A 16,797-nucleotide genomic window follows, 5' to 3' on the forward strand; every position below is an offset into this window, starting at 1 on the left:
CATACAGTGGAATTTGCCACATGTGTATGAATTGGCCACCCAAGATAACATCTTTGAAAGCTCCACGAGAAAGTGCAATTTGCATTAAACATATATGTTATAGTTACATCTGATTCAGAACCGAAGATAATACACATTGCTGTCCTGGGAATTATTAGTGTTCGACCAAGCCAAATATGGTCTATGCCACCTGGTAACTTTTACTGTTAAAATACACAGCAAAACACTTCTTCCTAACGTTCTCTCAAAGCACACAAAAACAAGCACAAAAAATTAAGCATTATAAAAGATGGTTTATCAGTATATAATGCCGGGCCGGGGGGGGGCAGGCAGTGACTTTGGGATGCTGGTATTTTTCAGTTCTTAGTATAACACGATCTGATTGCAAAAGCTACCAACCAAACATTTCTGGCGTGTTTGTTACCTTTTATTATGAAGCTGAATTCTTGTCCAATAAAGAGGCTTCATTGGTCGAGAAGGTTCTATTGCATGTTTCCTGCTACCTTTGTCCTGGTTCATCCCCATTACAAATAAACCAGCTGGCAAGGGAGGGGGAAGAAACCCAGGAAGCTGTGGAAGGCCAGCAGGTGGAGGAGGTGGCGCACCCATACCAGGCAACGGTGGTGGTGGAGGAGGGGGAGCTCCTGCACCAGGCAAAGGTGGGGGAGGGGGAGGGGGTGGTGCCACCACGCCTGGCAAAGGTGGAGGCGGTGGCACTCCCATCCCTGGTAGAGGTGGTGGAGGGGGAGGTCCCGTCATGCCTGGCAAAGGTGGAGGTGGTGGCACTCCCATTCCTGGTAGGGGTGGTGGAGGGGGAGGTGCCACCATGCCTGGCAAAGGCGGAGGTGGTGGCACTCCCATTCCTGGTAGGGGTGGTGGAGGGGGAGGTCCCGTCATGCTTGGCAAAGGCGGAGGTGGTGGCACTCCCATCCCTGGTAGAGGTGGTGGAGGGGGAGGTCCAGCCATGCCTGGTAAAGGCGGAGGTGGTGGCACTCCCATTCCTGGTAGGGGTGGTGGAGGGGGAGGTCCCGTCATGCTTGGCAAAGGTGGAGGTGGTGGTACTCCAATGCCTGGCAAAGGTGGGGGAGCAGGTAACATTTCCCTTCCAGGAAGAGGTGGAGGAGGTGGGATGCCTGTAGGCATTCCAGCTCCAGGCAATGGAGGCGGAGGAGGAATGCTTGCAAAAGACAAAGGAGGAGCAGGTGGAGGCATGTCCATTCCAGGCAGAGGTGGTGGAGGAGGAATCCCTTCAACAGGCAATGGTGGGGCAGGAGGGGGCATTGCGCTGGGCAAAGACAGGGAATACCCTGAGGCAGGTAGGGACGACGAAGACAGTACACATGAACTAGAGGTGGATGAAGTTAAAAATAAGTCTCCTGCTCCAGGCAGGGAAGCAGACAGTCCAGTTGTGGGATGAGAGGATAAGGAAGGGGAATGTTCACTGCAAGTAATACTTTCAGTGCTTAGAGCTGGGTGGGAAGCTGATGGTACCAATTCCTCTTGACACAAAGGTGACGACAAATGAGCATCAGGTCCTGAAGGTTGTGACGTAGTTAGTTTCTCCTGGTCAGCATCCAACTGTACTGAAATCCGTTTTGGAGACAGGACTAAAGATATTTCAGAGCAAAAGGTGGGTTGTGGCTCAAGTGTTGGCAATGGCTGAGTTGGCCCTTGATGTTGATCCCCTTTGAGGTGCAGAGGTGCTTGTGGCAGTGTGTTGGCTGAAGGCATTGTGTGTGTTAAACAATCATCTGTTGGTGAAGTCTGCACAGATTTTGTAATTATAGTTTTGGGAAGGGCACCTAACGTATGTTCTTGAAGAGCTGCATTAGAGAATCCTTCAGACGTTGGCTGCGTGCTCTCGTTCCACTGACTACTACTGCTAGAAATCAGCACCTCTGCCGCTGGAAACTGTTTCTCTAACTCTGCAATTTTTGTTTTCAGGTCCTGTATGGTCTGCTCAAGTCGCTGAATTTCGCTTGCCCGCTCTTCCGATTTCATTGCAACATCTTCCTAATGGGGAAAAAAGAAAAAGATAAGAAAAGTCAACATAAAAAAGAAAATGTGGTATTTTCCAGCCGAGAGAAAGAATGTTCACAGAGACTTAAGATGGAACTATAAAAATTAATTACAACTCTGTGAATACGTCAGAACATTGGAAAGATCTAACCATTGAGGGCTACTTCACACATTCATTTTTAAAAGCTGCTCATCAGCTCTATATGACGCAGATACATGCTTTTTGGTGCATTACAAAAGAAACTGTAGTTTTGCATGTTTTGAGGCCTACCATTCCAAATATTCTTTCTCTTTTTCATAACTTTGACACAAACATCACATGGACCTTTTAAACTTTGCAACAAGAGGTAGAAACTAGATTATTATTTTTTTAAGGCTTGTATAATTCAATCTATGGATTCACTAGATTCCTGAATGGAAGCCAAGGAGAGTCACTCATAATGTGGCCCCAATTCGGGTAATTGGAATTTGTTTCTGGTCGTTCATGGAGACTGGATTTCACCAAGCTGATCAGATAAAAGCATTACAGACATGCAACATCTATATCCCAAATGGTATTGGAGACTAGTCATGTGTTCCTTCTGCCATAAAAGTAAAGCTTATTTTGATTGATTAACATCCATGCATTAGTTGCTTGAGATCACTCACCCTGGAGCAAATGACGGGCTATAGGAATGCCAAAGTAAGCCTGTGTTTACCACTGGAGCCACTTTGAATTGTGATGTTTGAAAATAGCCAAAGAACAACTATCCAAGGCTCCAAACAGTACGATGGAAAGAGACTAAAGGATAACTTAGTTTATTTCTCCAATTACAGCTTTTTGTGCCAGTTTCTCATTCATTAAGTTTCCAATTAAAATCATGGGGGGGGGGTGTTTTTGTTTCAGGGGGAAAACAGACATTTGTATTCACTTTGTTAGAAAGACATAAAAAAAAGAAAACAAGACAGAATGTCAGCCAGCACTAATGCTGATCAATGTATAATATATCATAAAAGCTTCAGAAAAGACACATCTAATCCTTGACATCTACAGCCAGAAACATGAGAGGCACATTAGAGATCAGGCGGTTTATTGTGGATGACTTTCCATCCGCAACAGCCAACTTCATTGAGAACTGGGGCATTTTCTACCAAAACCTGTGGGAAAATAATCAGTAATGCCTGATCTTCATCCTACTTCAACTGCATATAGGTTGCTTAGGATATCCTTCTTGCTGTACTTGCTCAATTCATCTACCCAACAGAGAATGTTCCCATGCAGAGGGTCTTGCACCTGGGTCCTCCTGTGTTATGTCCACAAGGATTCCTGATTGTGTGTACCTACCTGTTTGTGTTTGAAGGAGTGAACTACATGGGGACCAGCCAGATTAGCAATTCAAGCCTCTTCTCCCCTGGCCCTTATAAAGGCTTCCAGGTTTGGGCTGCTTGCTGGCCGGAGCAACTGGGAGACTCTGACCTTGCGGGACTTGTTTCCCTTCCTTCATCTCTGCCTCTGCTTCACTCCCAACTTGACAGGAGTTGGGCCCAATACTACAAGTGTGTCTTGTTGCTTATGGACTAATGTGATTACTCCTTTGGAATTCATAAGCAGTAAATGATTATAAAACCACAAACTTGTAGGAATTTGTTTCACAAACAAAGCTGTTTCCAAAGACTGCAATGTTTATAGGCTGACACTTCAAATTAATGTAAAAAAAAAAAAGGTAAACAATCAACATTAATGAAGGGGCTTTCCAAATTACATGCAAAAGCTCAAACTCATCTTTCATCTGAAAGTTTAGCTTTATACCATTGTTTATGAAGGGAAAGGTATGAGAATATTTAAACCCAGCAACTATTTCCTAGCCTTCAAGTAAAGCAAAGAGAGAAAGAGAGAGAGTGAGAGTTGTTGTTTTAATGAAAAATGAAAGAACAGAGTTATAGAGGTGACACACAAGCATACGCCAGGAGTTCAAAGGTTATTTATCTCATTGCTTGTATACTAAAACACGGCTGTTTGGAACAGATGAGCCGGTTTGAGGGATTTAAGCTGCACTGCTTTTGTGACTATATATTTTAAACAATGTTTTTTAAATAAAAGTATATAAATAAAAAAATAAAAAATAAACTATTTACAAGATAAACCTGGCACAAATGGATGGGCAATCCATTGCTATGGAAACTCACAGACGATGTGAAAATGGTAATATTGCTACTGTGGCCCCAAAAGAAGAAAGCTATGTTGCCTTTTATGCTCCTTCAGTTCCTCCAGTCCCAAACTCAAACAAATCTAGGATGAGCCCATGCAGGGTCCATGTCAGGTGACAGGTAAAACACAGCTGAAACCAGAGCCATAGAAGTCCTGTTGCCCACATGGCCAAAAGGCACAGTTTAAGACATGAAGGTTTCATTTTCAGGATTTCCATGTAGATAAGACCACAAATTGGGTATGAAATCAAATCATGACCAAGTAATGTTATGCTCCAACTTTATTCAACTTGCAAATAAAAGTGGATGCCTCCTTATATAACCAGTTACAGATAGGTAGCCGTGTTGGTCTGCCATAGTCAAAATAAAAAAATTCCTTCCAGTAGCACCTTAAAGACCAACTAAGTTAGTTCTTGGTATGAGCTTTCGTGTGCAAGCACACTTCTTCAGATAGAAGGGTCTGGCAACTTCTGTTTCAGTGTATCTGAAGAAGTGTTCTTGCACACGAAAGCTCATACCAAGAACTAACTTAGTTGGTCTTTAAGGTGCTACTGGAAGGAATTTCCTTATATAACCATTAGAGTGGACTAATACAACCATCTGTATTAGCTCCCTACTGGTCTCTAACTCTCAAAACAGTTAGAAGTAGTCTATTAACTTATCCATTAAATGGGTATTAATATTAAAGGAATATTTAAAGGGCTGGGGCTGAAAAATGCCAGAGCAATCTAAACACCTGAGCTAAATAGGTTTTTTTTAAAAAAAAAAAGTTGGAAAGGGCTTTAGTAGAATTTGTTTCACAAACTAATTATTTGCTTGGTTACAGGTTCCAAGAGTTTTGTTTTAGCCCTCCCTCCCCAAAAAATCTTTTCCAATATTTTATTTTTGCAGAGAGAACATCTTGCCTCTTTTAATTTTTCTTAGAACCTATCTATCCACCAAGGAGATGAAAGGTCTGCTTCAAGGGGGAAAAAACAAGACAATAACCTTCTACATACAAATTGGCTTGCTCTTGAGATAACTTCTAGAATGTCCTTTACAAAGATTAATTCAGTTTACACTATCTAAAAATCTCATTTGTGGAAAGAGAGATTTCCCCCCTCTGAGTTCAGCCAAAGAGGAAAACACGGGATTGGCCACATTCTTTAATTTTATAATACCCATACTAACCAATTCCAACATAAAAGAAATTATTATTAAATAATAAGGCACATAAAAGATGGCATTTCTAATTGAAGACAGTTTCTTTTGTCTGGTTAAAATTAGACATTGATCTCTCAGGTCTCCTTTGTAGATATCAAAGTCTCTAGGAGCCTTAAAGAACTTTTAAAGTTTAACAGCAATAATATTCAATATCCACTTATGTAATCAAACAGTTAAACTAAGTTACTTCTGTTTTGAAAAGCTGGTCGTTTTGATTTTGGGGATGGAGCAGGCCTTTCAGCTTGTCACTTAAGGCAGTACAAATCTATCACCCATGTGAAAAAGTTGAAGTTCTCTGCTATGTGCACACACTCCTTGATTTTATAAAGCCAGACACACATAAGAATAAAGATGCTGGCATTTACAGCAAGGTTTAAACCAGATAATGCTGGAGGAAATGCCTTCAAATAAATCTCTGTTTTCCAGGATGAGTGAAGCCTCAGTATAAATAAGAGATTCCTAAACACAGCTCAAGCTAAATCTCTACCATGAAGATATACTGGAGTGACTGGCAGAGTGGTGGTGGTGGAGGAAGCAACTATTTTGATGTAGTTGAATTACTATTTGGATTGGATCTAAAGAAGAGCAAGCGAAAGACTTTGCTCCTCACTGGCCTTCCTGGCTGCTTGCCCACCACTACAGCCCTCCTGGCTCCCCTAAGGCCTGGAATGGCAACGGGAAAGGGGGAATGAAGTGGGAGCGGGAAATCAGGGGAATTTGGCAGGACAATCTTGCTCAAGTGGAAATTGCTTTCTGCTCGCACAGCACATCTCTGGATCCAATCCATTCTGTATATCACATTGACTATACTTAACATTATGTATAATTATGTCTGTCTACTCTGGTACAATACAAACACCACATTTTTCGTTTCCATAGAGATAGAGCCCGCAACCACAGGTTGTTTTTAGTGATACCAAAGGTGGGCAAAATACAAAAGCACTGATAGAAAAGACTGGCTCTGAGAAAATTAAATAAAATCCATCTCATTACTCTGCATTGCCAAATGCAAAGAAGCTAAAAGCTGCTTCTTGGGGCAACAAAGAAGGCTTGCCTAGATATAACAAATGCCGTGTACAGACAGAAAAGTCCAATTATGCAGAATCACTAGTTTCAAATCTGCCTTGGCAGGCAGTTGTCAACCACTGTGGGTTCCTGCATACCAAGTTGGCTGGGAAATCAGCCTGAAAAATCAATCATCTATTAAATCTCTCCATTAGGGGGAAGCACTGATTTCATTTCTTGATTGTTTGTCTGTAATGCAGAACACAAGTTGCTTTATGTCTTGATGCATGGTATCCTAGATGATCTGTGCTGCTAGAGTCAAAGCATCTTTCCACGTGCATTGAACTTGCCCAGGTAATCTGCCCAGGTACCTTGTTGTTCTCTAGAAAAACAGTGGGGAAGACACCTGTGAGCTATACAAATCCACATGCATCATGGCATACTTACCTAATATCATGCCTAGGAGCTTAGGCATGTGCAATGCATATGCAAATCCACCCTTATTAGCCAGTTAGAAATTTATGTTTATCCTACACAGGAAACAGACAAGTACCATATGTCTGGCACTGAAACAAAAGATCTCCACCCAACTGCTATATCATTTCCTCGGAACGTTTTAAGTACTCTCCTTTTCAAAATATAAATAAAAATGGTTTTTCATTACTTCAGTAAATAAAATAAATACAGTAAATAGAGACGGCAATCCTCCCAATTCAATTCATAATTAAATTATTATCCATCCTGGCTTTGAGATTCCATCAAGAAGCCGCCTAGAAGCCACCTTGCATACTGCCTTCCTCCAGGTATGAATCAAGCCCTTCATATGGGTGTAGCTCTCATGATGCTCCACCCAGATGCATGTTAGTGCCCCACCCTGCAGCTTTCTTGGAGTCAGACCCTCTACTCTTCGTCCATTGTACGCCTTTGTGTTGTAAACAGATCCTCAACAGATGCTACAAACATTTGGAAAGGTTAGAATAGTTTTGGCTCTCATCACCTTCATTTTAGTTGTCCAAGTATTTCATACTCTACTCTGGAAATTGGTCCACACAAACACAAACTACAATTTTCAGGTGCCCTCAATTTTCATATTGGCATAAACTCTCAGATGTATCTGTCTGTTTCTCAGCTCTTCGTTCCTGAAAACCCTCTTCCTATTCATAGCCTCAGTATGAAGGTATTATTTAGCTAAGAAGTTAAAGATATTGATTAACTTCTAGAGAACTGCAAAGAAAAGTATAAAATAAATACTTATATTCCCACATTGGCAGCACAACCAAATTTTGTAGCTGGTACTTGCGTCTATATAACAAATATGTTCCTGAAACTTTCAATATCCTGAATTTTATTCTGTTAAGAATCTCAAATATTGCCCAATTCTATCTGCGTTTTTCTCACAAAGAAAACCACAATCTTTCCCTTTTTCTGTTGATTTCATCTCTTTCATCTTGGTTATCAAATCCTCCAGTTCTCATACCCAAATAACCTGCAATACTAATTTCAGTATGTGGATAATTTATCCTAATAGAAGCAAGAAAATGAGAAGCATAAACAAGACTGGTTGGAGGTGATAACTGTAGTTGTGTCTTTCCTTTGGCCAAGAAATACACTATCAGTAAAATATATCAGCAGTCTTATACTTAATCCTAGGAGTATGCAAAAGAGGACTATGCATGTAGCTGTGTGAAAAGCAATGGGGGCAATTTAGAGCAGACTTCATGTACAGCAACCTTATATTTGCTTATAATATTCTGATGCCTGTGAAAATTATGTTTTAAGAAATGGGCCATTTAAAAGTTTGGGAAAGCAACATACTTGGTAAAAGCAAGATCCAACCACTACAAGTGCATTCATTTACAGACAATTCTGAACATAGCAACCTATGTCATATCACTGGTCCATCTAGCTCAATACTGTCAACACTAGCTGGCAGTTGCTTTCCAAGATATTCAACAGAGGTCTTTCTCAGCCTTTCCTGGCAATGCTGTGTTTTGAACCTTTGCATGCTCCACTGCTGAGCTAAGCCCTTCCTTAGTTGACAATGCCTATCTATTATCTGATTTTAACCAGTATAGTTATATTTTAAGTACTATATGAGTAACCATGAAAGAATTGCAAGAAAACACCGCCTTAGCGATCCCTGGTAAGATCCACCATTCCTCCAAACAGCCCAGTCATTTCTCTGTAACAAGCATCCCCAACCTTCAGCCCTCCAGATGTTTTGGACTACAATTCCCATCATCCCTGACCACTGGTCCTGTTAGTTAGGGATCATGGGAGTTGTAGGCCAACACATCTGGAGGGCCGCAGGTTGGGGATGCCTGCTCTGTAATAATCACCTTAAGTCAACTTAATTCCAACATTTTAGAGTAATTAAAATAAAGGGGTAAAGTCCTTCTCTATCTCGAGATCTACTCTTCAAGACTATCTGAAAATGAATGTTCGATTTCTAGTGGTGGTATCCTGATGTCAAAAAGTTAAACAACAACAAGTAACTGATACTGAAATTTGCAGCAGCAGCATATAAATGCTTAACATACATGAGTTAAACAGCTGGCAAATGACAGCATGACTTCACATGCCCACAGTAATCCAGAGTGTTGCATGTAAAACACAACAAGTGGCTTGTGTTCCTTTTGTATCAGTGCAGACATCCTTCTATTTAAAAAAAATGGTCTGGGACCAAGACATATGAAGGACTACCTTTTCCAGTATGAAGCTTCCAGCCCACTTAAATGTTTAGGTAAAGGTAAAGGTAAAGGACCCTTGGATGGTTAAGTCCAGTCCAAGGTGACTATGGGGTGCAGCACTCATCTTGCTTCAGGTTGAGAGAGCCAGTGTTTGTCCACAGACAGCATTCCAGGTCATGTGGCCAGCATGGCCAAACCACTTCTGGCACAATAGAACACTGTGACGGAAGCCAGAGCACATAGATATGCCGTTTACCTTACAACTGCAGTGGTACCTATTTATCTACTTGCACTGGTGTGCTTTTGGACTGCTAGGCTGGCAGAAGCTGGGACAGAGCAATGGGAGCTCACCCCATTGCGTGGATTAGAACTGCTGACCTTCCAATCAGGAAGCCCAAGAGGCTTAGTGGTTTAGACCAGAGCACCACCCACATCCCTCACTACTTAAATGATTGCACCATCCTATGTGTCTCATACACCTAGCTGGGACCAAGGAAAGAGCCTTTGCAATGGCTACAGCCTGGCTTTGTCTCCTGTAATGTCCTTCTGCATGCTGTTTAAAAAGCATCCTTTTTAGGAAGGCTTTTGGATCATAAATTATGCTGAAATTATTTTTGATAGTTTTTTTTATCCCTTTCCTCCATTTTAGTGTTTTATGGCTGCTTTATTTTGTTATTGTCAAACTGTTTTTTAAATTGTTATTGCTGAGGAAAGGCAAGGTATAAACGTTTTAAATAAATTTAAATAAACAAATTTGTGTGCACTTGTGCACTTGTACACTGGACAGGTACTCTGGACAACTTGGCCCATTCCTTCCCCATATTACAGGAATTACAGGAATAGTGTTTCAAGACAAGTTACCAATCATGATGACTGAACAGAGACAGAACTGCACTAATCCAGGCAGCCACAAATGTCTGACTCAGATAAATACGTATTCCCATTGAGAAATATTAAATTTTACAGAGGAAAAACAATGTAGATTGAATTTGCGGAACTCATTTCTAAATCTGTAGCTGCCATCTAGTGTTTGAACAAGGACTCTACAGATCATTCTCTTTTAAAGCATTCTCATAAATTGATGGTGTTTTTTGATACAGCTTTAGTTCAGCTCAGTTAGCCAATTTGATTCAATTGCAATAAAAAATTGTGCTAGGAATCAATATGGGATTCTCACAGATAGTAAAGGTAAAGGTACCCCTGCCCGTACGGGCCAGTCTTGCCAGACTCTAGGGTTGTGCGCTCATCTCACTCTATAGGCCGGGAGCCAGCGCTGTCCGCAGACACTTCTGGGTCACGTGGCCAGCGTGACGAAGCTGCTCTGGCGAGCCAGCACCAGCGTAGCACACAGAAACACCGTTTACCTTCCCGCTATAAAGCGGTACCTATTTATCTACTTGCACTTAAGGGTGCTTTCGAACTGCTAGGTGGGCAGGAGCTGGGACTGAAAGACGGGAGCGCACCCTGCCGCGGGGATTTGAACCGCCGACCATGCGATCGGCAAGTCCTAGGCGCTGAGGTTTTACCCACAGCGCCACCTGCGTCCCTTCTCACAGATACATTTGTTAATTATAAATTATATAACACTTAAATATCTAGAGTGATTATACTTAATTATAAATGATACAGCACTGGAAACATTAAGGTTGTACAAGGAGCCTTAAATCATCTTGAAAAACAGGGTGAAGTTTTTTGTTTATTTGGTCACTCGAAATATCTGTTAAGTCATACTTCCTGCATGATGTTGCCATGTTAAATGCCCCAATCAACAGCCATCTCTCACAGACCAATGCTTCTACTTTTCGTCAATCCCAGAGTCCTTCCCCTTCTCTGCTTCCTTTTCCCCATATACAGTCTATAATAATAATAATATAATACTAACAATAATTTATTATTTATACCCCGCCCATCTGGCTGGGTTTCCCCAGCCACTCTCGGCGACTTCCAACCAAAGATTAAAAATACATTAAAACATCAGTCATTAAAAACTTCCCTAAACAGGGCTACCTTCAGATGTCTTCTAAACGTCAGATAGTTCTTTATTTCTTTGACATCTGACGGGAGGGCATTCCACGGGGTGGGCGCCACTACCAAGAAGGCCCTCTGCCTAGTTCCTTGTAACTTCGCTTCTCACAGTGAGGGAGTCACCAGAAGGCCCTTGTCACTGGACCTCAGTGTCCAGGCTGAGCGATGGGTGTGGAGATGCTCCTTCAAGTATACTGAGCCAAGGCCGTTTAGGGCTTTAGAGGTCAGCACCAACGCTTTGACTTGTGCCTGGAAACATACTGGGAGCCAATGTAGGTCTCTGTTAGTCACATTTAAGACCCACTGATTAACTTACATTCCAGTTATTTATTTCAAAGTGAATTAGCACAATTTAAGGCCAATCTAGACATGGCATTAATCCAAACTTTCAAAATAGCATGCTTAAAATGGCCACTTTTATTTTGAAGAAAAAGCCACCAGAGTCTCAATGCTGTCATGACAGTTTCCTCCTGAAAACTACCCCACCAGTGCTACTATTTGCCTCTGGAGAGTACAATAGTACAAATTTTAGTACAAATTTTAATTATATTAGAAAGAAAGAATAGTCTGTTAAGATTATTATTGTTAAATGTAAGATGGATTTTTTTCTCATACTGCAGCATTAAAGAGATAATTTATGTTTTCATGATAAACAGTAAAATAATATTTTTAGAAGTGCTCTTAAAATCTAGTTTAAAAGCTTGCGCCCTGCACAATGACACTTCAAAATATATTCTATCAAACGCAATGGGAACTCAACTGTGCACAGTATTGCAGCCAAAATATAAATCTTTGTATTGTGCCTTCAATTCTTAGGTGCTGTACAAAAAGATAAAATAAGAGAGGCCCTGCTTAAAGGCTTGTGATGGAGCAGAAAGCTTTTTAACATTATGTTCCAAAACATCTTGCTCACTAGAGATTTCTAAAGTCAACATTTTATTTTCATATTCCTGGAAAATACATAAATAAATCATACAGGATAAATCTGTCTTCAGTGTCTAAAAACTGCCAAATCCAAAGAAGGTACCATGGGTTCCAACAGGGCCTATAATCTGAGAGGAACAATATACATTTGGAAGCTTTATGGCAGATTCATAACTTCTTTTTTTCATGACAAGTATTTGGCTTGTGGAGGAATTTCATATCTGTAACCAAAAAGTTATTTATGAACTCGGTCATGATGGGACAGTTTCTGAAACTGGAATATAGCAAGAACTTGATACATAAAGATTACTCTGGTTGGGATGGGGCAATCATTTTAAAAAGCAAGCCGAAAACTAGAATAATATAATGCAAAATGATACCGGATAGCTATAACGAAAACACAGTATGATTTGTATACTGCAGGATCACTGTATTTTTGTGAATTGACCTGCAAATGCTAGAAGAACTAAGGACTCATATCAGCTTCAGACATTCAAAATTAACATGGTAGGGTAAGAACAAGTGAGCTGCAGTTCTTATGCTGCCATTTTCTTCAACTATCCAAGGTGAGCTCATGCATTGTTCCCTTTAAGGAGAAAGATGCACTGTCTCAGCTTCAGTTGTTGTTGTTGTTTAATCGCTTAGTCATGTCCGACTCTTCAAGACCCCATGGACCAGAGCACATCAGCTTCAGAGAAGAGCATAAAATTTGGGAAGCACAGTGAGGCAGAAGAGAGAATAGGGTTTTAAAAGTTGGTGGAAGTAACCTAAATCAGCCTTTTCTGCACGCTCATCTTGGAGGTATGGATATGAATACAGTGGTGCCCCGCAAGACGAATGCCTCGCAAGACGAAAAACTCGCTGGACGAAAGGGTTTTGCGGTTTTTGAGCTGCTTCGCAAGACGAATTTCCCTATGGGCTTGCTTCGCAAGACGAAAACGTCTTGCGTTTTTTGCAAGTTTGTTTCCTTTTTCTTAACACCCTTAATACAGTTGCGACTTGACTTCGAGGAGCAACTCATAGAACGCGGTGTGGTAGCCTTTTTTGAGGTTTTTGGTGATTTTTGAAGCTTTTCCAAAACTTTTCCGACACCATGCTTCGCAAGACGAAAAATTCGCTAGACGAAAAAACTCGCAGAACGAATTAATTTTGTCTTGCGAGGCACCACTGTAGTTATAGTGGTGGTTTTCAAACTGCATTCATGTATATAACACATGTACTTATTGTGTAGAAATTTTCTGAGTGAAATATCTGACCTAATTTTCAAGGGTACACTCCCACCTTTCAGAATTTTGGCCCAGAACTGCCCTGGAAAGTTGAAAAGTGTACACCCTTGGTTTTAAACATCCAATAAAAACAAAAGAAAAGAAGATACAACTCACTTGCACTTCCTCTACCCCAGCTTTTTTCAGTGTCCAAAGCTGCTGTCAGCACATTAATCAGCCAAGCCACAGTCTCAGTCTCTATTCCACATTTGTAACCTAACAGGGTTATTGTGAGACTAACCAAGATAAGAAAATAGCATGCTTTCCCTTATGGATAAAACAAATCTAAACCAATAAGTGAATACAGTGTTTTCCGGTCATGGGATTCAGAGAAACTTCCAGAGTAAATTGGTTCCCCACCCCCCACCCCCCAAAAAATCCAAATGATGAAGTTTCAAATGAGGTTATGAGCTGGTTTAAAGCAAAAAAAAAAAAAAAAAAAAAAAAAAAATGCTAAATGTGTCACTTAAACTTGTATTTGTTTATTTGCTTCTTTTATCATTAAGAACTGCTGCAGGGGAGGGGCAGATTTTCTTCAGGATCAAGCTACACATGGAGGGGTCTGAATTGTTTGTGTGTAATTATGAACCACCACACCCAGCTATTAGCCCTGTGTTATGAGTCTGTGGGTGCCAGACTCCCCTGTACAGTGGTACCTCAGGTTACCGACGCTTCAGGTTACAGACTCCTCTAACTCAGAAATAGTACCTCGGGTTAAGTACTTCAGGATGAGAACAGAAATCGCGCAGTGGCAGAGCGGTGGCAGCGGGAAGCCCCATTAGCTAAAGTGGTACCTTAGGTTAAGAACAGTTTCAGGTTAAGAACAGACCTCCAGAACCAACTAAGTTCTTAACCCAAGGTACCACTGTATTAAGCGTTTCAGACACCACCACCCTGTTATGAGTTTCTGGGTACCAGACACTGAACCCCTTGATTCTGCAAATGTTAAAATATAAGCCAGGCCAGTTTCCTGATAATCAAATTGCCTGGGGTGATGGACCATTAGGAGAACAGACAGAAGATGGTGAGCTATTAGGGAAGCCAAAGAGAGGGGGCTTTGTGACAGGCAGAAAATGGGAGGGGCCCCTCCCTCAACTCAGAGTTAGCTAGAAGACAAAGGCAGAGTTTGAAACATTTATAGTTTGCTATGGTGGGGAAACATTGGGGGGGGGGAGGTTGCAGGCTGTTAAAGGCAGAAAAGCTGGAGAGATGGTTGATTTCTGTTTGCATCCAAGGCTGCAGCTATGGGAGAAAGAAGACCCTCTTGGGGTGTCAATGCTGTGAACCCCTTCATCATAGGCTCAGGTTGTATATACAATAGAACCTTGGCTTACGTTACCCTCAGGTAACGTAAACTTCGGGTTGTGAAAATGGCAAACCCGAAAGTATTTTACCGTGTTTTGCCATGCGTAGAAGCGGTCCTCTGGTTGTGAAAACCTTGGGATCCGGCCGGACCTCCGGAACAGATCCAGTCCACAACAGGAAGTACCACTGTATTTGTAAATGACCCATATCATACAGACACCACAGTCTCTGCTTTGCCTCATTTCCAAAGGCAAACACAAACCCTGGTTAATGTGCGTGGAACACCTGGAATCTCACACCACTCAGAGATTGGGGTGGCATGCAACACCTGTAAAGAAAGCTTTCTTTGCTGCTTATGGGAGCTCTCCCCTACCTCCCCCTTACAGCTTAAGGGAAATTTTCATTGGGCCTGCGTCAGGAGAGAAAATGGTTTAAAAGCCTTCCTTAAATTCTGCGGTCCTAAATAAATTCCCCTCCCTCCTAATTTGATCTCCATGTGCCCCATTTAGCATCACATCTAGTTAGGTAATTCTAAATGCACAATGAAGTAGCAGACATGTTCATCTCCTGAATAAGTTAGTGTACAATGTTGGTACTATAATAGGACAGCAGTAGGAACAAGATACTTTTTAATGTTCTTATATATGTTGGAAGCTGCCCAGAGTGGCTGGGGCAACCCAGTCAGATGGGTGGGGTACAAATAAATTATTATTATTATTATTATTATTATTATTATTATTATTCTCAAACTCCTCCTATAACTTACAGCAGATTGAACGGAAAAGGACAGGACATAACGTCTCTCTGACCATACACAGAAAATACCTCACTGTGTGTACAGGGAGCACACACAAACAGAATGTGGATCGCAGCAGCAAGCCACACTTAACAGTTTGAATGCATACTATCTGTACTTTCAAAAACAAATAAAGACATATTTGTTTTCACAAGCTTTTTCAGCTGGCTGATAAGTGTTACAACAGTATGCATGTGAGCCAGGCCTATGCAGAGCTTATCTGAGACCCAGGGCAGGAGTCTTGTCCATGAGACATGCCACCGCGACACCACTGCCTACTCTGATCTGAAGCTACACATTAGTACTCATTAGTCCCGATTTTACTATTGAAGGCTTGCAGTGCATAAGAACAGGCACAGGCATTTTGCCCATTTAGTCAGCTGGGAGGCACTGTCTTGGCATGGCAGTGTAAGTCTGGTAGGCCGCCTCAACCAGCTTAGCCCTCTGAGGCCTGGAGCAAATGTGCCCGGCTTACCCCTCTCTGTGTGGGCCTGATGTGAGCTGTGCATTTTGAGATTGTATGCATGTCTGTATAAGGCTGAGGCTGCAGGCTAGTGACCTGTCCATATATTTCCTGGGTTAGGAGTTGCTCCATGGAGCTAGACAGGTGTGGGGAGTCTCCAGTGAAACTATTCTGGCGCTGTACCTGCCCCACACATAGATGACCTCCTACTGAAATCTCTTAAGCAAAAACAGTTCCTGAAGGAAGAGCAGTAAGAAGGAAGAGTCAGGTGCCTCTTTTTAGAGTTTGCAGCTAAGTGTATGGCACAAAGAACACTTTCTCACTTTCATGCTTGAGAAAGATGCTCACGTCTAGTGAGAGAAAAAATGTACCCTGCTTGGGGTTGGGATGGATGATGTCATGCAATATCACTAACAAATGTTTCAGATTGCCAGTAGGTACCATCAGAGGCTATTGTTGCAGCGACTGAAAACTGTGGAGTTGCTGGGCCAGGGGGTAATTTCAAAGCCTGCAATAAGATGACCACATATATCCATTTAAGAATGACCAGATTAGGATGGGCATTGTGGTTTTTTTTTGTTTTGGTGCTGAAGAATCCTAGAGTGGATTGGCAGAGATATGTTATATATTTTCCTCAGCGCTGCTGGTAATACAGAATATGAAAGAAAAGCATCACTTTCTGAGCACCACTGAGATTCCTTGAAAAATGCACAGAGGAGTAATGTACTACTTCTGTCTTACATTCTACTTCTTGGGGTGTCAGATCATAACCATTTTCATATCACGTCACATCTCCTCAAATACAGTACGTATTTCTAACTGAGTCAGTTCACACATACAGCTGAGAGTCTTCAAGGGTTCAATAACCTAAAGTTTTCATCTATGAAGGATGCACATATGTGAATTGGACAAGAG

The 16,797-nt window shown here is 41.6% G+C and overlaps 1 protein-coding gene across 1 annotated transcript in view; it reads right to left on the reverse strand.

Annotated features, from left to right (window-relative positions):
• FMN2 (formin 2) overlaps positions 1-16,797 on the reverse strand; it is a 152,744-nt gene that overhangs the window by 98,461 nt on the left and 37,486 nt on the right. Inside the window, exon 5 of the mRNA XM_082214968.1 lies at positions 425-2,013. Within this exon, the coding sequence (XP_082071094.1) occupies positions 425-2,013 (1,589 nt within the window). The remainder of the gene's footprint in view (positions 1-424; positions 2,014-16,797) is intronic.

The sequence above is a fragment of the Podarcis vaucheri genome (genome assembly GCF_965113315.1).
Source record: "Podarcis vaucheri genome assembly, chromosome: 3".
NCBI lineage: Eukaryota > Metazoa > Chordata > Lepidosauria > Squamata > Lacertidae > Podarcis > Podarcis vaucheri.